This window comes from Neopsephotus bourkii, unplaced genomic scaffold, assembly GCF_033783945.1.
Source record: "Neopsephotus bourkii isolate Nb327-2 ecotype Australia unplaced genomic scaffold, CSIRO-AGI_Nbou_v1 NB_1287, whole genome shotgun sequence".
Classification (NCBI taxonomy): Eukaryota; Metazoa; Chordata; class Aves; order Psittaciformes; family Psittacidae; genus Neopsephotus; species Neopsephotus bourkii.
The window spans coordinates 4,574,853-4,599,568 of record NW_026901771.1 but is presented as its reverse complement, the minus strand read 5'-3'; the positions used below and the strand labels follow the sequence as shown (position 1 = coordinate 4,599,568).

At 48.3% G+C, this 24,716-nt stretch overlaps 1 protein-coding gene across 1 annotated transcript in view; it reads right to left on the bottom strand.

Moving 5' to 3' along the window:
• Positions 1-23,245, bottom strand: part of CASQ2 (calsequestrin 2) — a 31,920-nt gene extending 8,675 nt beyond the window's left edge. The window contains exons 1-7 of the mRNA XM_061365602.1: positions 22,590-23,245; positions 9,028-9,112; positions 7,819-7,919; positions 5,715-5,826; positions 4,534-4,607; positions 3,959-4,089; positions 37-82 (exon numbers count right to left, since the gene is read on the bottom strand). Of these exons, the coding sequence (XP_061221586.1) occupies positions 37-82; positions 3,959-4,089; positions 4,534-4,607; positions 5,715-5,826; positions 7,819-7,919; positions 9,028-9,112; positions 22,590-22,862 (822 nt within the window). The 5' untranslated portion in view covers positions 22,863-23,245. The remainder of the gene's footprint in view (positions 1-36; positions 83-3,958; positions 4,090-4,533; positions 4,608-5,714; positions 5,827-7,818; positions 7,920-9,027; positions 9,113-22,589) is intronic.
• Between the last annotated feature and the right edge of the window lie 1,471 nt (positions 23,246-24,716).

The window sequence follows — 24,716 nt, the reverse complement described above, 5'->3', positions numbered from 1 at the left end:
TCAGAGGATGCAAGACTTCCCGCTGTGCGTGCTTACCCATGTCTCGAACATGTCCTCTGGGCGCAGCTTCCTCAAGGTGGCCCTGAAAGGAAGACAGAAACGCTCTTTGAGGACACGTCCAGCACCATCACACATGATGCTGATGGTGCCATGGAGAAGGTCACTGAGGCATGTCTGGCTGATGGCTGGAGTCAGTGTTGGCAGCCACTGCATCTTGAATGAAAGCAAAGGGGGCACGGTGGGTCAACTTATGCTTTTATTTATGGTGATAAAACCCTGCCCTTGCCCCTGCTGGAGTCACTGCAGCCGCTGTCTGTGCTCGGGAAGATGAGACCCTTCTCTGTGCTGGTATGTGCTGGTGAATTAGTACCACACATGGCAGATTGTTCTGTCCATGCTGAGAGCATGAGGGGAACCATTCACTTTTGTCTTGCAGTCCCCGGGACATTCCTAATGAGCTTTGTTCCCCTTTTCTTCTGGTTTTAGCCAGCATAATTCCACAAGAATCTTTCCAAACCCTTCTGAAGCAAAGAAGACAGAATAACCTCTGGGAAGAGAAGTTGGATCCTGATTGAATAGTAAACCTTTTCATACACATACATAGCAGGAAGCCTGTCAGAGAGCCTGGCAGCCTGAGGGGTGACTGGGGTGTTAAAGAGGCACCCAAGGAGCACAAGGAGACAAGCACAAGCAGTCCCCCACACCTCTGCTCACTGTAGCATGACGTGTTCAGGCAGGTTCTCCAGCAGAGCAGGCCTCTCTAGTTGGCCAGCCCCAGAAGCTGTTGCAAAGAGAAGTATTGATGAATGTGGTCCTAGAACAGATTGGTAAAGGGAGTAGCAGCACATTGGCATCGGTGAGATGTGTAAAAGCTTCAGTCTGCTTCACCACAAGGGCAATGGAAACAAGGAGCATTGTTTTAGAGGTTCCTGAAGGATCTGAGGGGCCACAGGTCTGGAAGAGCAATGCCCTCATGGGCACAATGCCACCAGCAAAAGTAAAGCTAACAGACATTTGAAGGAATATGACACAGTAGCACTAGAGATGCGTGTAGCCTTTAAGTCATGGCCATGGGTCTGCTAGAGTTGCCAATGAGTGGGTGAAGGTCAATGCAGTGAGTTGCCTTAAGAGGACCACTGGCCAAGGTCACTTACTGAAGGCTCTCAGAAACCGAGCTGCAGTTAGATCAGAGGAGGGGTCCTCCTGTGGGTTAATGACATTGGAAGATAAAGGCTGAGATGAACAGTCAGTTTTCAAGACAAAGGGAATTAAGATTCATAGCAAAGCATATGATTTGACATGATCATATACATAACATCTTCTCACATAACCTGAACTTTTTCACATCTTTATGTGAAATAGGAATATAGCAGTGGTTGCTTATCAGATCCAATTCTTTGACAATCAACACAGGTCTAACTATGAGGAGATACAGAGGGATCTCCTGTGAGTTGAGAGGCTGCATGACAAATTAACATATAGCAAGCAATGCACTTGTAGAATACCCAACCCTGATTATACAGGTGCAAGAATGGGTTCTAAATGAGTTCTAATTAGTTATTGTCTTCAGGAGAAGGGCCCAAGTGTCACAAATTGAGAAATCATCTGCTCCAAAGGTAAAAAGAGGGTTACAAGCAGTTGGGAAATGATTGAGGAGTAAAACACATCATACCGTTAAGCAGCTCTATTATGCATCTCCACAGTGAGTGCGTGGGTGATTCTGGGCATCCCATCAGAGAAATGATATGGAACAACTAAAAAAGGGACATAGGAACACAGCAGTGGTGAAGGCAGGTATGGAATGACCTCTGTGTGTGTGAGATTAAGTTGATAAGAACCCTTTATCTTATGAAAGAGGTGACTGAGGATGGGTTTGGGGGTGGTGGTGGTGTGTGTGCTAAAAGTATTGGGATGGTAAAAACTGCATATGCAAACCAGAGAATGGTCATTGGTCCTCACAACACAAGAGCTTGGAGGTGCCCAGTGAAGTCTTTAAGTAGCAGGTATAAACTGAACAAATAGAAGTGTTTTGATGCAATGCACAGTTCAATTGCCCAACTGGCTGCTTTCAGCATCAAAATAGAAAGGAGGTAAAAAACCCTATAGAAATGGAAGAATAGTTACTAAGCAGAAGATCACTGATACAATTTTTGACCCAGCAAGTCTCCTCATTGCTGATGGTCTGAAACTAGAGATTCTATCAGGTGAATGTATATTATGTACCTCTGCATGTACCTGGCTTTCAGGACGCTTTCCCTATCCGTCCTCTGGGGCCGGCTCTTGGAGAAAGGAAACTGTCAGGAAGATTTGATCACACCCAAATGTACTGGTTGCTATAGAGATGCTCCAGATTTACTCTGGTTACTTCCCTGTGCTGTAGGAAGTGGGGTTTAGGTGAGTCAAGAGGGAGCAGAATTCAGCCCCCATGTTGCTATTTCACAATTACAGAAAACATGGTCGAGGGTGGGATGGATGTCTAACCCCAGCATCACTGCTTGTGGAACAAACGTTAACCCGGAGACCTCTTGCTGCAGGCAGAGGAACTACCATGTAGTTGGTATTGGTGCAGCCTATCTTACCCTAGTCTGTTCTGCCCTATCCCATTCTAGTCTAGTCTAGTCTAGTGTATTCTAGTCTATTGTATTATATTCTCTGTGAGACTCAGCATTAGGTGCTGTGAGCATACCACTGTCAGCTCAGGGTTTTTCCCCTGCCGTGTCACCACCTTGGTCCAAAGTTTGGGATTTCAGGCATCTGATTTCATGAGACACCTTTTAATTCCCTTCTGAGCCTTGACACTCGCAAAGTACATGGCCCATCCTCTCACTCCTACAGGCACCCCATAGCATCTTGAAAGATGTAAGACCAGGGAGGGGGTTCCACTGCAGTTTTGTGCTGGTGGAGAGCTTGTGTTGTTTGACATTTAGCTGTGTTTGACTCCTCCTGAAGCTGCTGCTTGACAGAAAGAGCTTGAGAGAAAAAGATGGGAAGGACTGAGGTCAATAAAGTGACCTGCAAGTACATGGGATATAGAGGACCCCTTCATATGTCAGAAAAAGCAGAGATCTCTTTCCAAGTCTGGTAACTTGGGAATTCCGGAGATGATCTTTGTGTCTCTAAACCCTTGGTGCGTGATCACAAACCTCAAGCTCAGCCTGATTTTAGGGTCCCCCAAAAGTATTGATGGTCCTGCTTTTCTTTTCTTGTCTCTTAAAGGTCTGAAATGCAGATGCAGGAGCAGCAAATTGCTCTGTGACTACCTTGTGCTGCATTTCTAATGGTCTAAAAATACGGCACCTCATGGGTAATTGTGCCCTTGTATTCAACCCTGTGCTTTTACAAAGGATCAGCCTTTCCAGTCACTTGTAGACTGAGACCCTAAACAACTTTGCAGTAAATCTGGTTGCAGAAAGCACAGAGCATCCACAGCTCTTGCTGAGCTGATCAAACACTGTAGGTGCTCGGCACTGTTGCTACATGAGGCCCAACACTGCCATAACAGCAGTGGCTTCCTATCCATGCCTGAGGTCAGCAGGAACCTGGCTCCTCCAAGCTTGACCTGAGCTTGGAGCCTGCCTATGGATGTAACTGGCATGAGGAGATGGATATATGATATACCCATTAGTGATGCTGTTTTGGGGAAGGAGGGAACAGACCTAAATTAAAAACATGGGCAAGTAGGGCAAGGTTTTCACTCTGCGGTGCCTGCAAGCTTCCCTGCTCTTTGAGGGAGCAGGAGGGAAGCTCTGTCACAGCCCCACGGTAGTGGGCTCTGATTGCAGCACCAATACTTGCACCTCAGAGAGTGGGAAAAGATCAGCCAAAAATCTCAAACCTGAGTCAGCAGGTGCTTGTCATCCCAATTGTTAATGAGAGGGATGCTCTACAGGGGCAAGCCTGTGATGCCAGACACCTTTACCTGCTTCCCATGGCCAGGAGTGTCCTGCATGCTACATACCTTTTGTGCTCCTTCACAAATTCCACCAGCTCCTCTTCTGAGTAAGGCTTATCAGGGATGTGAACAGGCTCATCCATAAACGGTTCATAGAAGTCCACCTCGTTCATCTTCAGACCCAGCTTCTTGGCAACCTGTTGCAGTGCAGATGGTCAGAAGTGAGTGAGCCTCATGTGCCTCTTTGCCTACCCAGAGTCTCTCCTGGTCAAAGTGCTTGCTCTGTCTCAGAGCATCCACTCTCAGTGATGGTCAGCAGAATATGAATGGATCTTTCCTTGGTTCTAAACTACAGAAGCTCTCTATACTACTGGCCTCAAGCACTGAGGCAGAGCAAAGCCAGAGTCAAGCTCTCACAAACTTAGAGGGACTGGTTTCCAAACCCAGGTCAGGACCTGCCTTCATGCTGCAGAAATGGCCTTTTATCTTGCCACAGGGACAAATCCAAATGTGGACACCACAAACCACAGCAACACTGAAAACGAGAATCTGATATTGATATTAAACCTGGGAGCAACCTGAGCTGCTGGAAATCAGGTGGTGGGGTCTGTGAGCTCCCATGGAGGTCCATGGATGCTTACCCCTTTGTCAAAGGTGGCAAAGAACTTGACGTACGGCTGGAAGTGTTCAGCAGCTTCTTCAAATGCTTTGTAATCTGGAAGGAGAAAAGGGGAATGAAGAAAAGATTTCATCGGCAGCTGAGCAGCACAGAAGGCACCAGGGAAGAACAAATATAAACTATGGCAAAATACATCAGATGATGGCACTGCTTCTCCCACCCTTCCAGGGTTTACATGGTGACTGTCACCAGGGCATGCTTTGCCTGCTGCAGGAGGAGGGAGCAGGAAAGAGGCATGTTTTTACTGTTACTGGTATCAGGTCCTCAGTTTGGGTCAGGAAGGATGCTCTCAGCCCAGCAGGAGCTCTTTACAACAGGTATTTCCTACCTTTCTCCAAAATACTTATTACTGCCCTGCAGCCCATCCTAAGTGCAGAAGAAAGCTGAAGGGAGAGATGGAAGGGCTGCTGTGGTGCAGCAGACCTGGTGATATGTTGCTTGTTCAGGTAGGAATACCTACCTGTCTTCTTGCTAAATGCAAGCCTTGCAGGCAAGGCTTGTCAGCACTGCCTGGAGAGCAAGGGGAGCACTCGGGGCTGGCAGAGGAGACCACTGGGGCTTGTCAGTGAGAGTCTCTGGTGAGGATTTCTCTAGACTGGGGACAGATGGTGGTTTGAGTTGCATGTCTCTTGGTACATGGGACCAGTCTCTTCTCAGCCTTGGGGTTCAGTGAGGAGAAACAGGTCAGTGCCACAGCTGGGCAAGCCTAAGATGTCCTGCTTACTGCTGCTGTATGTTTGCCAAATGAGTATTTAGTGTGTGTCCCTCTCTTTCTCTTTTCCTCCTTCCCTCTTTCTTTGACCTTTTGGGCTCACTGCTCCTAAGAGAGGGAGCTTTGCTTCTTTTAGGCTTTCAACCAGTGTAATTGTAACCTCATCTGACTCTGAGTAAGATAGGCTTACTTTACTTCAGGAGCCTGTGGATTATCACCTCCTTCTTTTACCAACAGATACCTTGCAGGAGGGTCATCAATGTTGGTGTAGGCATAGGCTTATGCACAGCAAGAGCAGAGATTTGCCTGAAGCTCCATCTCATCTTGCCGTATACCCCCACCACCCTTAGCGTTCATGCAGAAGAACCAATGCCCAGGCCCCAGAGCCCCCAGTCAGGCTCCAAGCCCCACAACAAATGTATTCATCTTACGTTCAGAGTCTTCTCCTTTGAAGTAGCCAATGAGTTTGATTTCCTCATCGATTCGGTCAAAGGCCTGAAGCTCCAGCTTGCTGTTTATGACCTCCACAGGGTCTTCTAGCACCTGCCATGACAAATGCATTTGATAGCATAATGATTCGCAACACCAACCTATGCCTGGCAGGGTACATCACTAGCAGGGAGAAGGAGGTCACCCAGTTTCTCAACTGCTGGAAACACTACTTAGTGTTCTCTGCCTTCATGTGAGAAGAGAGGTGCAGGTCACCTTCAGAGGGAGCCATTAATAGGTTCACTGCATACGTTGAAGCATCAAGAGGGAATCTGGGAGAGGTCTCAGTAACCCAAATTGGTGCTGAGGGACCTGCTGTGATGAAAGACAAAGGATAGCAATTGCAGCTGGCTTTAGTGAGGCTAAGAAGAAGGGAGAGAGGTGAATGAGACTGATATGGAAGCTGTGAGCTTGCATATATGTGTTTTCAAGTGTCATTTGCTGGAACAGGTCATTGCAAAGAGCTTGCTTTTGGAAGACGTTAAATCCAGCCCACCAGAGGGTGGCCAAACAGTGTTTTGGAGCAGTGGAAAGTCTGGATGTGAATTTTCCTGGCTGATCTTCCTATGCAGAATGGCTTAAACGCATGCCTTGGCCCTGGACATATCACAGCTGATGAGGAAGCTGGAAGACCTGTTTGCCACTTCAGCATGTGGTTGATCCAGACTTTGTTTCTGTTTTCTCTATGAGCCGCTGCTGGTGAAAGGATTCAGTGTGGTTATTTTGCCCAGCAACACTGGTGTAAATCAAGTGTGGTTTCACTAGGAAAACAAAAGTGCAGGCAGGAGACTCACTATACAGCCTGCAGCAGAGCAGAGAATCTCTGGGTTTGTTTTCCTTTGAGATCAGGCTGTCCCAGCACCGCAGACGTGTTTGTTTTTACTTCCCTGCTTTGCTGGGTATTTTCCCTCTTGAGTGGAAAACACACAACCAGAAATCCTTGCTCTCTTCCTTTGTTCACAGAGCATGGCTCTTCAGTGGCACACCACAAATCACAGCAAGCAAAACCTCACTAAGTGCCTTACACCAAGCTCCTTGTGATGGTCATAGAATCATAGAGTGGTTTGGGTTGGAAGGGACCTTAGAGCTCATCCAGATCCAATCCCCTGCCACAGGCACTTCCACTAGACCAGGTTGCTCATAGAGGGAGCTTCAACCCAAAGGAAAGCCAAGCCACCGCAAAATGTTTTCATAACAAATCAAACACCATGTTTTGGGGCTGTTGCCTTTCCTAGGAATAAAATTTTAATAGAATTGCAACACGCTGATGAGGGACTGAGCATCTCTTTTGCACTTGGGCATAAAGGTGAATAAATGCGTCCATGCACAAAACAACCCAAGAGCCAATTCCATCCCTGGCAGCGTTTAAGGCCAGGTTGAATGGAGTCTTGGGTGACGTGGTTTGATGTGTGGTGTCCCTGCCCATTGCAGGGGGGTTGGAACTAGATGATCTTCAAGTCCATCCCAACCCTAACTATTCTATGATTCTATAAAGAAGTGCTAAGACCTTGATCTTCTCTAACTCATGGCAGTGCAGTTCGGGAAGTTCACTGAAAAGGCAGTAGTACACTGCTCTGCTTGAGTTATCGTGTCTAGAAAGGGGCAAATAGTTTGCAGCATATGCAGTTTCAATGAATTAAACTCTTTTTAGATGCTCTGAGAATGCAACTTCCTGGGTATGTTTTTTATCAACTTTAAAAAGAAAGAAGTGTGAGATTTCGCCAATGGCAAAGGGTTTACTGGCCAGCTTGTTGAGGTGAGTGACTACCAGTCAGTTATGCGGGATTGTTGCTTGATTCTAATCAAATACACCATAAACAGAAAAGAGAGCAGAGCATCTTTAAGGTATAAGTGGTTGGTAGCACATAAAGTTCCCAGCTTTCCTGGGAACTCGTGGTCAGACAAGTGTTTGGGAAGCTGGCAAGTGTCATCTCTACCAAACAAACAGGGATGGAATTTCAAATAAAGATAAAGCCCTGGTTTTTAGCAAAGTAAGTATTTGTAAGGGCTTCTCAGAGAGGCTTTATCTATCTTATCTGTGCTTACATCCAAGAGGAATTCCACCAAGACATCTGTGGCCAGTTCCCCATCAAATTCAATCAACCGCTCTTCCTTAAAGACATAGAGACTTCCTTCTTCAACCAAGCCTGAAAAAAAGACACAGGAAACATAATGTGGTTAACTCACCCCTAAAAGCATTTCTATTACAGGGCATCTTGCTTGCTATGCCAGCAACGCCTCCTGGGAACATCCAATTGCTGATTCGCAGTGTTGGTCCAGTTAGAACCAATTTGAGCAGTCTGTTTCATGGCACAAGGGACAGACCTCAGCCAGAACTCGCCATGGCTCCTTCCCAAATGTGGAACTTGTTGTTCAGGTCACAGTTTGGCCTTGCAGTAAATATTACTGGGCTTTGACATCCCAAATCTTAACAACTCCTCACTCAGTGAAAAATGGATTGTGATGCAGGTTGTGCTCTCTGCCTGGAGAAGGCTATGTGAACATGAACAATGACCTGAAAGCCAAAGTGAATTCCAAACTCTCTGAGGCTTAGCTAGCCTTGGCAAAAGGGTTAGAAACCTATGACAGAGATGCCATAGATGGCAGGCTGGCAGATTTGAATAGTATATAACCGGACTGAGGGCTGGATGCCGCAGCATCTCGATGGAGGCTTCAAAATCAACAGCACCGAGCCCTTGCAGTGCATGATGGCAGGGTACCATGGGCCAAGGGAGGTGATAGTTTGTTTCTTCTTAGAGAGAGAGAAGCTCTCCCCTTTAGCTGAGTTTCCACCAGCACACAGAGCCTTTAATTTAGGAAAGAAAATTACTTTGCCATTGGGTGGTGACATTTGGTCATATCTGATTTCCCCAGTGGTCTTGGTTCTGCACTGCTGTGTCAGACCTGTCTCTCTATAGGAAGAGCATGGAGTTACTCCATGGCACCTATTTAAAGTATATGCTCAGCACAGCAAGTGGTGAGCTTCCACCTTGTCACCAGTATGGCATGAACTGGCATTCCTTTTCACTTGGTTTGGTTTGGTTTTGGCACTCTCGGACAGAAAGTTTTTGCTCATCCCTCCCATCCTCTCCCCGTCTGATCCTGCCCATGATGAGCTGATCAGTGTGTAACTGCCACCATCTCCTTCCCCATCCTGGTGACAAGGACTTGGCTGTCCTTTATTGGGCTGGCTGCTGGGCATCACTCACGCATCTCTCTCCAAGCTATTCCAGAGATACCAGACATGGGACTCACCTAACTTCTTGGCAAGTTTGGCATCCTTCTTGGAGTCAACCATCCCAAAGCCAATGCTCTTGGGCTCCAGGACCTGAGCCGCCAGCTGTGGGAGGAACCAGAGATCCCCACCTTAGCACCATTAACACCACAGGGTAGCTAAAGGGCATTGTGTACTGCTAGCATGGTACAACAGGCACAAGTGACCCATAATTTGCTTGCAGACAGCATTAATGGGTGGGATGCATCGCATGCTGCCTCCCTGGTATGATAACACTGCCCAGAGGTCAAAAAGGTCGGGTTTCTTCCCACTGCGTTGCAGCGCTGAGTTTGCTGGCCATAGCACATGCTGGTAACTGCTGTTTGGCACCAGGAGAGGGCTCCCCACCAAGTCAGGGGCACCAAAGCAGTGGACATGGCTGGAGAAAGACTTGTGCCATTGACACAAAGCAAAAGCTGTCTCCTCCGTTGTGCCTTTGTGGCCTCCTGAAGTGGAATGTAACATGTGGGCACCATGGACATTTTAACTCCGGAAGTGCTCGGTGCCAGGCTTCAAACTGGATGGGATGCAGGGCACAGCAGCATCCTTTTTGCTTCATACGTGTGATGGGGTGGCCAAAGCAGGAACCCACCAAAATAAAGCAGAGGGGCTTATGGCTTTGCAAAAGTAGTCCTTTCCCTTATGAAATGCATTAAATCATGTCTCCTGTCCAGGCTTCAGTCACCCCCCAGTTCCTGGTCCCCTCTTTTTCCTAAAGAAATGAGTAATCCCATCCATGCTTGCATTTGCCTTCTTGCAGCTCTGGGAAACGACTGCCCCCTGTTCCCACCATTTTTGCTGAAGGGGCCTCTAGAACATATCAAGTTCCTGCCTGTTTTGTGAAAATAGATATGTGAGGAAAGGAGAGACGCTCTGCAAATGCCCTGCGGTGGGAGTGGCCATCGCTGAGACCCTGTAAATTCCAGATGGACTCCATAAAGAGGAAGTGACCTTGGGAAATGAGACCCTTACTCATCAGATGACTGACTTAGCCCCACTGCAAGCACACCAGAGACCCAACAAGGCTGTAATGATGCTCTGAGACCACCAAGCAGCTGTAAGATCCCCCTCTGTCTCCCTCTTCCTCCCTCCTCCATGAATACCTCTGATGCTGATGGTCTTGCTATCCTCCCTCCCAACCCTGATGGATGTGAGGGGGACAATAGGGATGAGGGGTTGGGGGCTTCCAGGACAGGAATGTCCCTATTAGGGCACAGCTGCCTGTGCTCAGTGGTGGGAGGCTGAAGGGGGGGCATAAGAGAAGCCATGGCCAGGGAGATGGCAGGCTGATTTATGAGGAACACCCTCCCCCAGGACCCATTTTGGCATCCTCCCCCAGCCTCAAAGCCGGTTTGAATGTCACCCAGCAGCGCTACCCCCGTGGCCACATGGCCCCTTGGCTCCCCTGCTATAAATAGCTTCCTCCTGTGCCTGGGCTCTGTGAGAGTGAGCAGTGATTAAAGGCATCAGGGAGCAAAAGTGATGGGGCAGCCCCATTGCCTGCACACTGGGGTTTCATGGAGCTGGCATCACATAGTCATCGTTTCAGTGTCCCTGAAATCCTGAGGATCAGGGCTTAGGGTCTTTGCTTGGGTGAAGAAGAGTGATGGAGGATGTGGTTGTCTTCTCCCTTCCATCAAATACATGTCTCCAGGTCTGTCCTGAAGCCCTCCAGGAGGACACACTCTCTGCCAAGCTCCACAGCATCACTGCAGCCTTGATCCCTGTGTGGCTGCCTGGCCAGTCCTGAGGGGAACATGCCACCATGTGTGTACACCACGCTCAATGTTATGCAGGCAGTATCTTGCTGCTTTTTCCTTGCTCTCGGCCAGTGTTTTGGAATAAAGGCTAGGCTGCACATTCAGGGCTTGTGTTTAAAATGGATACAGCCTGAACTGCTCCATGATTGTGCATCCATTGATAAGGCATCTAAGCACTGCCCTGACTGTTCTAGCATCCCACCTCCTAGCTCAGGCCACAGCCATCAACCTAATGAGCACCTGGTACCCTATAATACAGGGAGAGATTAGCACTTCTTGTGAGCATCCTAGACATTAGAAAGCAACAAAAGCTGTTTTCTGTTCCCCATTATGGGGCTCTGCCTTTACTGGACAAGACGATGAAGCCTGTAGGATCATCATCTTTTGGGGGCACTATCAGCATGTCTCTGCATGCTGCCAGTTGTGTAAACCATCAAGAGCTTCCTCAGAGTCAACACTTGAGCCTCTGGCTGTGGTGTGAGCAGAGGTAACACACAAGAAAGCCCAAGGGAAGAAGACTGTTAATTCATATCCAGCCCACACTTGATCTAGCTACTTCCTTACAGGTATGTTAGCCTTGTGCCAGAAAGCATCAGGGCTGTTCAAGCCCGACAGTTCTTGACTCCTTCACACAGGAGGTGGTTGGGGTTTCTCGGGGCTGTTTGAAGCAGCTCAGAAACATGCAGAAAAGCTGAAGCACCTGCTACAGACAAGAGCCTGGGCGTGCATGTTTGCAGGAGAGGAGGCATCGATCAGCAGTGATGTGTGTCAGCATGCAGCTCTTGGGAAGGGAGTGGGTGCAGCCAGGAGCTGCGAGCATGGGAGCTTGCTGGGAAAGAGTAAACATGTCAAGAGAGCTTGTCTGATGGGGTGAAAGCCTCTTTGTGTGAGACTGGGTGTGTGCACTTCACTGGGGCTCAGGAAAGGTCACGGTGATGCTGGAGGTGTGTGTACCGTGGGTATGAGTGCTTAGAGATGTTCCCCTGAAGAGGCTTACCCTGAGCGAAGGTGTGCAGCAGTGTGTGTGTATCTAGGAGAGAGCATGTACATCACTCTCCTGTATACACAGTGTGTACACTGTGGGGATGGAGCCAAGTGCACAGCCTGCCTCCTTCCCTGGGACTTTGGTGCTATGTGTGTTAGTGAGGTGAGCGGTACAGCCTGTGCCCATCCACAAAGCACCGGGGGCTTGCACCAGGGAAATCATGCAACATTAGACCCTGAGGAGCTCTTTCCACTGTGGCAGCAGAGACCTTTGCAAGTGTGGCAGTGCCCATGGGGGCTTTTTCAAGTGCAAGTTATGCGGGGGTTGGATCTTGCATCTTTGCTTTCCACTGCATAGGTGAGGATGTATTCCCACACCTAAACTTGAACCCCATAAGGCAGCGAAATAGAAAGTATGCCAAAGGCATGTCAGCTTGGCTGGTTGTCTCCTGCTCATTACAGTATCAAGCATTTCTATATCCCCTTACAGTATTTTCTGATTCCATAAAGCTAGTGGGATTTAAATGCAGATAATGTTTCTAATCTTGACAATCCTCTTGGCTCAGGACCTTGGGACAGAGGCGGCTGTAATGCAAGAACACATCCCCTCCCCCTTCTCCTTCTCCCTTTAAATTCATATCACCAGGGCCAGCCAGATCCCTTTCCTTTGTGTAAGCCTCTATAGCAAGTCATTTAGTTTCAACAGCTGTTTGGGGAGATGGAGGGCAGAAACTGCCTTGGAAGAACAGCACCTAACTGCTCTTGCAGTCCCTGGGATATCTCAGGAGCTTTGGGCAAGCAGAGTGGGCTGAGAGTGTGAGCAAAGATCCCAGCAGCACTCCTCCTTTCTCCCTCTTCCCTCAGATAGCATCCATACTTGAATCTGGTCCCTGGGATGTGTGAGAGGTGCCAACCCAAAATGAAGCTTGAGTAGCACCGAGGAAGCACGCACCACCTCATCTTGGATGGTGCCAATGGTTAGAGGCAATCTGAATAATGGGGATGGAAAGAAACAACTTCCTGCCAGAACATCTCAGCTTCACACCTCCTGTACCAGTCTGAACCTAGATGTGGTGCTGGGTAGCTTTCAGGAGACTTAAGTCCCACAGGATCATTCTGAAATGCTGGGTTACAGAGCAGCAGGGCTCCCTGACCACAGTCCTGTTCCAGCTTCAGGCAACATGGATTGCACCAAACCTTGCATTTGGTGTCAGTTCTGCTGCTAAACGGCAGACAAAATCCAGCAGAGAGGGTTGCAAATGGGGGTGGGAGAGGTGGGGGTCTCAGTAGGGTCAGTTTTCATTGTGGAGTGAGTCTATGGGTTTCTGGCCTGGATTTTCTTCTCACTTCCCACTAGAAGCACCTGGTTGCAGCTGCCACTGACAGGAAAGCTCATCACTGGGTGGCAGGGACATGGGAACATTAAGGTATCTATGAGAGCCACCATGAGTAAAATACTCTTAAGCATTGGAGCATTCTGTTTCCCTAACTGGCAGCAGTGGAAGAACAGAAGTCAAGCAATACAATGGAGAGCAAAAAGGGATGATGAGGGAATGCCCCTGAGGCAACCCTCACGTCTCTGTTGTTTCTCTCTTGCTTTCTTTAAAGCTGCAGTCTACGTTGATGGTCAGAACCTGGTTAATGCAATGATGATGACTTTATATCCCAAAATGTTAAGGGTTTATTTTCAGAAACAGCAGGGGACAATGGCAAAAATCTAGGGTATTTCCCCTAAAGATTTGAATCCATATGCAGGATTCATGCGTTTATGCTGTGGTTGGCTTCTCTGTTGTTCAAACTGATGGGCAGTTTGTTGGAGAGCAGGAGGGGTTATCTCTCCTTTCTGGTTCTGTGCTGTCTCCTCTAGCATCCCCTTGTATATTCCACTAATAACATTTCATGTTCTTGCTGGTGAATTATGGGTCATGAAGCATCATGGTGATCAAAGCAGGCAGAAGCCTGCTGAGCCACTAGAGAAGCCACCCTGCTGGCAGCAGGGACCAGAGCAGAGCTCATTGCTTCCACCTTCCTGCCCTTTTCCACCACCTGAGCTGCCCTGAGAGGCTGTTTACTCCTCAACCTGCCCTCCCAGGACTAAAAGGCAAGTCCCCAAATATGGAACACCTAAAGGTCACTCTAAAGGTGGTCACTAAAGGTGGCTTTCACAGGTAATGCTCCAAGAACGCCACCCGGGAGCTTTAATTGCTGCGCAGCCTCTCAGCCCGGTCAGATGCACCATGTGCTTTTTGGCTGCCTCCCTAAAGGGTTTGCATAGTTAGGGCTGTATTTTTATCTGCACAGGGCATCCCTAATTTTAGCAAGCCGTAAGCTAACGCGCAGCCTCCCCTTCCATGAGCTAACCTGCGCCACTGAGCACCCATGGGTGCTGGGGCCACCTGCCACTGCTCCTGGCCAGTCCTCGCTGGCGCTGCATCAGAGATGCTTTGCCAGGTCTGCTGGGCAGGTTGTGCACTGAAGACAGCCTGCAGTATACGTGTGTGCATGTGCTGGGGGGTTTGTGCCTGGGGGCCACCCCTTGCTAAGCTGCCCCAAAAGGGAGCCTGCAGGTCTGTCCTTGACAAAGTTGAGGCCATCTCTGTCTTGTTACTTCTCAAGCCTCAGAGAGGTTGGTTTGAAACTGAAGGCTGGATGCTGCCATGGGTGCAGGGCACTGCTCGTTCCTTTCAGTAGATGGTGGAGGAGGGAAGCATGCTTGCTATTCAGCCTGTTCACCTCCGCAGATCTTTGCAATTCCTACACCTCCAGCTCCCAGGAACAAGCAGGATTCCTTGAGTTTCTGACCTAGTGGGTGTGAGCCAGTGCCTTTGAAACCCTGGGGAGTCCAGGATGCTGAGAGCCAGGACCCCCCATCCTGCATCCTCAAAGGATCAGTGAGGAGATTCCCTGGGGTAATAGAGCGGGTCCTTAAGACAAGAAAGGACTTTTACCCAAGGAGTGAGCAGAGAGAAATCAGAACTGAGGGAAGCTTTAAAAAGACACAGTGCTTTTTGTGCAGGGTCCAAGGTGTCAGAGGCACATCTCCTGCCAGGGCCAGACAGGGTTCCCAGAAAGAGGACACATCATGTACGGCAGCTGGCCTTCACCAGAGCTGTGTCAGAGAACACACAGGAATGAGCACCATCAGCACTGCTTAGAAGGGAGCACTGGCCGTGCTGGGCCACTGCCTGCTCTGTGGCCACCCTGGGAATTGAGTTATTCCCTGTTGCTGCTCGCTCTATTTCCTCAGGCAAGGTTTTGTCTCATGTATGTAGGTAAATCCCAATGTGCAAAGGATAAAAAATCCCACAAACATGGACCTTCTTCTCTAGGCCATGGATTCCTTGCCTGAGTGCCTGTTATTTAGGGACAGAAGTTGAAAAAGAACATCTGGTCATCAAACACAGGACCGTGTCATTCAATCTCTGTCACAAACTGGTCAATGTCCATTTTTAATTCATTGGACTGTTCTCCCCTTGTTGTCTTCCTCCTCTGGTCATTAGGGACTTCCTAGCTCCCAGACCTGTTTTATTCATAGCCCGTTTGTCCTTAGGCTTTGCGCTTAAATAGCTCTTCTCCCTCTTGGGTGTTTAAAGAGAATTATACTCTCCCCTTTCCATTCTCCCCACAAATGAAGCTCGGTAAGGAAGGAAAGGCAGCCACAGGCTTTGTTTAGTGTGGTTTTAGATAAAGGGCACTGGCAGACTGAGCTCTGGAGCAAGGCCATGGGCCACTGTACCCATCTGCCTCCTAGAGAAGCAGCTGCCCCATGCTCCTGGGAAATGTCAGGGTCCAGGGTGGAGAAGATGAAATGGCAACTACAATCACCACATGTGTCCACTGAACAGGCAAGCGTGAGCTCCAGCTTGGCCTTTTGAGATCCCTCACTCAGTTATACAAGAGTTAGACCCTGCATCCTGAGAGCCAGCACAGCAGGAACCCACTCTAGCACTTGTTTGGGAAGCTGGTGAGCGTTAGGATACCTGGATCCCAACTAAGTGGATGGGCTTCCTCAATGCACTTCTGAAGGGAGGAGTGACGCAGGAGTCTCCATGCGGCTTAAGGTCTTGCATGGCACCTACAGAGGTTGTCTGCAACAGCTGGGCAGTGCGAAGAGCTCCTCATATCAGGGCCAAGACTACAAAGCCTAAGCACACTTGGCCTTGCACTGTGTCAGCAAGTGAAACCAAGCTCACAGGGGTCTGCCATGTCTCCAGGTGACATTTGGGTCTCTGGAGGAATCCACCTTGATTTTCTTTAGGTCTTGGGATTACAGCTAGTCTCTGCTGTAAGAACTGCTGCCAGTGCATACATCTCTGATCATATCTTAGCAGCTCAGAAAGGTGCCTTTCAACATGCATTATGACATTGAAGTGGGGTCTTATGCTAGATGCTGCTCCTGCAGCCAGTCCAAACTCACTGCTGGGAACTGATGGAGGGACTTCAAAGAAAGAAACTGGGCAGCACCAGGTAAAGCAGCCTTGGAAATAGTTTCTGACACTGTTATACAGAAAAACCAAATCACACACTTGTCTCTTGATGTCAGTGTGCCCATCTGCACTTTGGGAAGCTCTCTGTAACTCGTTTGTGTGACTGTCATGTCAGTGAGTGAAATCCTCCTGCATGCTACTGCTGAAAATCAGTGCTCTGCTGGCTGTTGATGAGCTGAGACCTACTTACATGGTCTCAGAGGGCAAAGTAACCAGTGCACCTTTTTCCTTTCCTTTCCTTTCCTTTCCTTTCCTTTCCTTTCCTTTCCTTTCCTTTCCTTTCCTTTCCTTTCCTTTCCTTTCCTTTCCTTTCCTTTCCTTTCCTTTCCTTTCCTCTCCTCTCCTCTCCTCTCCTCTCCTCTCCTCTCCTCTCCTCTCCTCTCCTCTCCTCTCCTCTCCTCTCCTCTCCTCTCCTCTCCTCTCCTCTCCTCTCCTCTCCTCTCCTCTCCTCTCCTCTCCTCTCCTCTCCTCTCCTCTCCTCTCCTCTCCTCTCCTCTCCTCTCCTCTCCTCTCCTCTCCTCTCCTCTCCTCTCCTCACCTCTCCTCACCTCACCTCACCCCTTTCCTTACCCCTTTCCTTACCCCTTTCCTTACCCCTTTCCTTACCTTTCCTTTCCTTTCCTTTTTCCTTTCCCCTTTCCTTTTTCCTTTCCTTTTTCCTTTCCCTTTTCCTTTCCTTTCCTTTCCTTTCCTTTCCTTTCCTTTCCTTTCCTTTCCTTTCCTTTCCTTTCCTTTCCTTTCCTTTCCTTTCCTTTCCTTTCCTTTCCTTTCCTTTCCTTTCCTTTCCTTTCTCCTTTCCTTTCTCCTTTCCTTTCTCCTTTCCTTTCTCCTTTCCTTTCCTTTCCTTTCCTTTCCTTTCCTTTCCTTTCCTTTCCTTTCCTTTCCTTTCCTTTCCTTTCCTTTCCTTTCCTTTCCTTTCCTTTCTCCTTTCCTTTCCTTTCTCCTTTCCTTTCCTTTCTCCTTTCCTTTCCTTTCTCCTTTCCTCTCCTTTCTCCTTTCCTTTCTCCTTTCCTTTCTCCTTTCCTTTCCTTTCCTTTCCTTTCCTTTCCTTTCCTTTCCCTTTCCCTTTCCCTTTCCCTTTCCCTTTCCCTTTCCCTTTCCCTTTCCCTTTCCCTTTCCCTTTCCCTTTCCCTTTCCTTCCTTACTTTTGCATTAACTTATCCGTAGTGGAAGCCACTAAACTCCTCTTTCATTCCAGGTACGAGGCACTTGCACTGCAGGCTTCTGCACATACCTATCCAGCCAGGTGTGCCTCTCACGTTGAGCATTTGTTCTGTAGGGACCCAGAGATGTGCCAGTTTCAGTGATACTCAGTGGGCATGTCTTGTACAACATGTACGCAGCCCTGGGAATTGTTTTGAGGCTCTGTCTTGTGAATATTGCCCATTTTCAAAGAAAAAGACTGGAATCTGGGTCTGTGAAACAGAGAAGGGTGTTTAAAGAAAGGGCTTGGATTTATTGTGTTATGGTTACACGCTGCCTAAACCAGACCCATCTGCTGGTTCTCAGGAATTCCTGGGATAAACCACACAGACCTAAATCTGAAACCATTTTCCTGGGTTTCACCTACTCTCAAGAGATTTCAAGACCACGTGGCTGAGGCTACCCCAAAACCACCTGGTTCTTGCACCAGGTTTTCCATCCTGAGCTGGAAGCTGCAGTAGTTTCAATACTTGGTAGTGAATCCTGGCTCTCAAGTGAACTGGGAGGTAGCCCTTACACCCAGTTTAACCCCCATCTTTTACTGGATTCCAAATCTGTCTTTCCCTCTCACACCAGAGGTAGCTCCTGGTTGTGGTTGAACACTGGGGGGATCTCATGGGTTTATATTTCCAGGTTCATAGGAGACATTTCCCTTCTGCTCCAGAATCTGATCCTAGACTCCATTTGGAAAGGTGACGACCACATCCAAACTTAACCCTAATCAGACTGGCTTGTGCTAGAGCAGTTCTACAGGAGTTTTCAGCCCAGGGGCACTATTGCATTAAAGTGCCCAAAATATCCAGGCCCTCTGTTTTTAAGGATGTTATACATGCATGCAGATGACGAGGAAAGAATGGCAGGGCTGAGTGTTTCAGCAGGATATGTTATGGTAGTGAGACAACCTCAGCTGCCGGAGAGAGCTTCTCAAGCGCAAAAGGAAAGCCTCTAACTCCACTGTTGATTGTTCTTGCTATATGATTCCTAGAGATAGGAGCTGCCCCTCTGGAAGCAAAACTATGCTGATATTTTAGGACATTCAGAGTTGAAAGAGAGATGGGATAAAGTCTAAGAAGTAGTATGATACCGGACAAAATGAAATAGGGGAACTACAGAGGAGAAGAAAGGCAGAAAAGGTATTTATCGACTTCACTGCTTCGGTCTTTTCCTCTATTGCCCTTCTTCATTAAAGCTGAGACTTTTCAGGACAAGCAGCTTTTTTTTCTTACTTGTCTGCTAAATAATTGATGTGAACCCTTGTACCTGGCTGTTTCCTCTGCTTCTTCACCTCATGGGCACACAAGGCACCTGTAAACATCACCACAGAGCAGGAATAACTACTGTTAGCTCTGGCACTGCCTGATTCAACCTCTGCATTGCCCTGTACAGAGGCTTTTCCCTGCTCAGGCTGCAGGTGCTTTTCAGTAGTCAACAGTGCAGAATGGAGTCATAGCAGAAAGGCAAGCAAAGGAGGAGAGCCCTTTAACCTGCGCTGTGAAACAGCCTGTGCTCATGCTGTCTCTGCCCTGGGTTGTATCTATGGATACATAGCAATCCTTCCCCAACACTTTTCTGCCCTGGCCATAAAGCAGTAGGCAGCTGCATCTTCAGGCACTGCTTTGTTTTCCCAGCAGACTAACACAGCAGCCCCAGCTTTCCCACCCCAACCTGATGGGCTGATACTTGGAGCCATTGTCATGTACAAAGGATGCTTCAGAGAAGCTGCTTTTGCTGCTAGAGGGGGTTGGCTGTCCCTGGACCATGTCCTAACCAGGTAGTACACAACAATGTAGGTGGCAGGACCTGTCAGGACTGCTTCATGGTGGTCTTCACCTTCATTCCCTTTCTAAACTGGAAAGGGACCCTGGGCTGCATGGGAACGTGGTCACAGTTCCCATTGTGCCTGGGTGCGGGGAGTCAAAGACTCCATGTGCTGTCCCACTGTAATATTAGCTTAATGATGGCATCCCTTTTCTGCTGATAGCTGAGCTTTTGACAGTGTCAGTCAGTCCTACATGTGGGACTTCTGTCCTGGGAAGGTAATTTTTCCTATCATATCATTTTCTTCTCAGCCTGCTGCTCATAGATGTGGTTTGGGAAAGTCCTTCAACATGTGCTTAACTTTACAGATGTGCTGTCAGGTTTTCAGCTTGGCTTCCTAAGGGTATGAGACCCCTGTGACTCTCTTCTCTTTCCCACCAGGTCTGTCTCTATGCTGCCCCTCCTAGTAAGTTTTCTGGCTATTGGCCTTTCTCAGCCAAATCTTCTGGAGTCAAGGAGCTCAAGCAGGAGACTTTGGTTTCCTTTCATGAGAGGAGACTGAAGTCAGCTGAAAGAAGGAAATGGTGCCACGTGAGCTCAACCCCTGTTAGACACTAAAGGACACACTTAAGAGTGCTCCTCACTCATGGGAGAAGCCGCTGTCAGAGCTTGTTACTGACCATGAGCTACATGCTTCAAGGAAACCATGATGGGTCTCTTCTGCTCTTTGCTTGGTGTCTGAAGATATTTCTTTAGGTTTTTGGTCTTTGGAATTATACATTTCTTTTAAGGTACATGTGGGAGAAACAGGAAGGATGGACTTTCGGAGGTTATTAAGCCCATTCCCCCCCCATGTTCATCGGGCAATTTGACATACCAATTCCTAACCCCTCAGCTCAGATATTTGCTTCGTTCCACACCTGCCTATGTTTTTGGATGAAGGCTCCCTTTTTTTTCCTAATGATGGAGACCAGTGCCATTGTATGGGGGGGAGGGAGGGGGTAGGGGTAGGGACGAAAGGGGGTAAGAACATAATGTTTTCTAGGCTGTAGAAGCAGAACATTTCATTGTGGATCAGTAGGTACATTGTCAGTACAGTCAGATGGAAACAGAAAAGCTGCTCCAGAAGGGAGCATCTTACCACAGGCACCACCCTACTCTAGGAACATCCCAAGCTGGCTGGCAGGGAATAGCAAAGGCTGGAGTCTTTGCCTTTTAGATACCTCATTTCAGGCATAAAGGACCTTCAGCACTCAGAGTCCTGAACCCTCTGCTCCGAAGAGATACGTAAAGCCTTCCTGTGCATCTCTCAGGTGTATGGCTCCGCATCTCAGCCTTTGCAGCCGCTGCAGCCATTTCTTTCCCTCTCCCTGTCCTGGGAGAACATGAAATCTTGCAGCTGCATGGGCTCTGGCAGGGAAGATTGAGAGTGACACCCTGGCACAACACAGTGTGGTCTGAGGTGAGGGAGGTGGATGCTGTCTCAAGAGGGACCAGATTACAACCTGCCTTGCCCACTCCTTTGACGAGTGCTCCCATGGTTGAGTTAGCACAGAAACTGGGAGCACTAGCACCTTGCTGGCCTGTGTCCTATGTAGGATAGCACACATCATATCTTCTCTGCTGCCTCCTGAGGCCCTCTCCCCTCTGATTCCCTTGGGTGACAGAGGCAAATGAGTGCTCAGCCTGCAGGTTGCTCTTGTGCTTAGGCTGTTGGATTGCTGCTGCTGCAGTTCACAGACCAGGGGATGGGGGGAGAGACTGTGGAACTTTGAGACATGCACTGAATCAGCATTGCAAGTGCTTGGGAAATGCTGAGTTTGAAGCCACAAGTGCCAGTTGGTATGTGTGAGTGGCACAGTTAGCTGGTAGCTGAGCATTAGTGAACTAGAACACCTCCAATTATGTAAAGTCTGCTGCAGATCTAATCCTCAGTCTCTCGGCCAAGGTCACGTAAGAAGTCTGTGATAGAGAGGCAATTGGAAACCAAATCACCCGAGCCCTAAGCTAATGTACTTGCTGCTGAATCAAACCCTGCAAAATGAAAGCTTTAAACCAGGTTGTATTGTAGCCATCGCACCCTTGATATATGGTTGATAACTTGAGTATAGGTGCCATGGGGACTAAAACTGATAGTACACGACAGATACCTGCTTCTGTCAGGTTTCTATAAATATGTATCTAGTAACTGCTTGCCATCTATCGGGCATGAAATAGCTATGCTATTAAACAACAATGCAATTATACTACCAACCATAAACATTTCAACTGGAGTTTCCTTTTCTTTGCCAAATGTTATTTGATCGCTCACTGGAGCAAGTAACTGTTCCCTGAGAGCTGGGTAAAATCTGGTGAAGGTTTTGAATCTTTCTTGTCTTCAGGCTTGCTAAAGAGGTCAGTAGACTTGGAACTTGGCATTGGATGTTTTCAGGTCCTAGCCCTCAGCAACACGCTTTGTAGTTCACGTTTGCTATACTCCTAAGGGTGCAATGCATTTTTGCTCTGGATCAGATAAAGAAAGCCTATGTGTTTCTTCTGCAATGTTCACTTTCTTCCCAAATCTGTCTTTTAGTTAAGAGGGGATATTTGTAAGCCCCTGATAGGAAACAAGCACCAAACAATCCAGGCTTGCTGCTGTATGATTCCCTAGATTACAGCTGCACTGCAAGAAGGAATGCTACGAATCTACTCTGCAATTGTCACTGTGATTTGTTTTACTGAGGATTTAATTAATCATTCTTTCACCAAAGAATGAACACCGCTCTTTTTCCTGCACAGAAGTGAATGGCTGCATTAAGAAGCAGCTCCAGACTGACCCCAAGCAGGCAACCAAGTGTCGGAAAAACAAAAAGGGGTTTAGTGCTGCACTAATGGGGAGGTTTTGAGATGGGGAGCTACGACACCCCTTTGCAGCACAGTTTTGTAAGGCCTCTTGGCTGATTGCTCCTAGAAGGATAGAAAATGGGACTGAAAACAGAATGCAAGGAGGATACATAATGAAAAACGTTCTAAAAACTTTAAGCTACAAGCTCAGGTCTGTGCTGGCATTTGGGAAAGCTCAGCTGAGCTGAGCTCACGTTGCTGAGGTTTGCAAGGTTACTCGTTACTCGCTGTTGCCTGGGTTTCGGACGCACCATCCAGAAAGACTGTTTCCCATCAAACAACTCAGAAGAGCACAAAAAAGGCTTTTCCTAGGCTTCAGAACTCAGGTGCTAACTCAGATCCAAGCAAGCAAGCCCAAACCTTTGGGTGCTCAACTCCCCCCCTGCACAAGAGCCTTTGACTGTCCTCTCCTTGGCTCCAAACAGTGCTGTGCTATTGACCCCAGCTGAAATGTGCAGCAATGCTTACCTCCAGGACCATCTCTGTCATCTGGAACTGCTTCTGGGAGACCTTGTCCGAGCTCACGGGCTCGTGGAAGAGCAGGCAGAGCATGTCATACTTCTTCAGGGCCTGCTTGTAGTTCTTCTCGTTCAGGTCGATCACTCGGTCTTTCCCATCGTAAGTGGGGAAGTTCAGTCCCTCTTCTGCCTCGCAGCAGGAAAGCAGGTAAAGACCTGCCAGGATCCAGCAAGTCGCCTTCATAGAGGAGACCTTGGAGTGCAGCAGAGGGCAGGTAAACATCCCCCTCCTTCTTAATCTGGGGAGAAAGGGAGACCAAAGGCTCCAGGTGAAGTTCAAACCGAGTTTCTTTTTCTGTTGCCCTGTTAACGATGAGCCCAAATGCTGAAAGGCTGGTGGGGAGCAGCAAACTTTGCTGTCCTGGACTCACAACAAAGAGACAGACAGGAGAAGCTGTCAGGCCAAGCCCTGGATACCTTACATAGCTGTGTCCAGCTCCCGTGTCATTAGGAACTCCATTTTTAGGAAGCAGTTGTTTCAGGCTAAAAATAAACCCTGCAATGAATAAAAAGGACAGATATGACACCATTGAGGGACTTGCTGGCACTCTGCATCATCTGAGAGGGAGTGAGCAAGAGGGAGGGAGCGGAAGACAGCAGTGCTGGGAGTACACAGGCAGGGTTTATGAAGGGACAGACTTCTCTTGCACAGGGAACCAAGGAGCTGCCTGTCTTATTAGGGCTTAACAAAAATAGAAGGTATTTACTGCAATTTAGAATAAAGGTTTCTCTCTTTACATATCCCCTTGGGCATAATAGTGATTAGGCTTTGGATAACAGATCTCAGGTGAAGCAGTTTCAGAGCCTCATCTGCACTGCTGGAGGAAAAGTCCCTGTTTCTCAGCAGCAAAGGAGGTGAGCACTCATGGGATTCCCTCCTCCTCCTGCCTGGAGCACTGGCCGGGGCTCCAGGCTGACATTCAGCATCTTTTCTGAAGCACCTTCTTCTCTGCTTTTGGAGTACCAGAACTGCTGTCCCTTGGACCATTAATCCTGAAGCAGAAGGAAGCTTACACTGCAACCTCCCAATCCCATAGTAGTTACCAAGCTTCATACATTGCTGGCAAGTGGTTAGAACCTTATTGTACTAAGGAGGGGGCAAAGGATAGGAGATGTGCCCAGACCAGGGCTCTCCTTAAGATGATGGAGAGATAGCCATCAGTGCTGGCTTCCCTTTCTGGGACGTGCCTGTTGGCTTGGAAGTGTTTTTTCACACGATCCCATTGCATTTCCCAGCAAGCAGTCCTTGCTCTTCATTTCCCAGGAATGGTGACTGGTTCTGCCTTCTCCAGGAGCTCAGTGCTGCCTGCTGCTCTGCTGCATTGCCTGCACCACTGCACCACGCTGCTGGAGGAGAACGGTTTGGTGGCACAGTCTTTCACCTCTTCCCCTCCTGTGACCGGGCTGCCACCACTGCCCCATGACTGACAGCGACAGGCAGGTTGAGGCAGGCCAGCTGGCCACAGACCAACACTGGGGCTGGCATGGATCCACTGGAGAAGGCATGCTGAGGGGCTGGAAGAGAAGAGCTTGACAAGGAGGATGGGTCTGCTCCCCGCCAAAGTGATGTGCATACATGTGGCCTTATCAGCCTCCTTGTTGTTGCTCCATCACAGCCTTGTTCCATCCCTACCAGGGAAGGGATGATGTCCCTTCTTGGTGCATGCAACTCACACCCCAGTAATCTATTCCCATTTATCTGTATGTGTGGGATTGTTTCAGTATCTGGGGTGAAAGGTGAGCAATCAATTATAGGACTGCTGAACCATTTAGGTTGGAAAAAACCCTTTAAGATCATCGAATCTAACTGTAAACCTAACCAAGTCCCCTACTAAACCATGTTGTTAAGTGCCACGTCTACATGTCTCTTAAATACCTCCAGGGATGGTGGTTCAACCGATTCCCTTAACAGATTATACCCATCTCCTGGTGTCTTAGAAGAACATGTCCCCCTCAGCTTTCAATTCTAACCTAAACAGTCCCCATAGAATGACTGAAACTGTGGGCAATGGTTTCCAAACCTGTTGTATTTCCAAAGCCTCGTAGTTTCTGCTTTTAGGGAAATTCAATGTTTGCC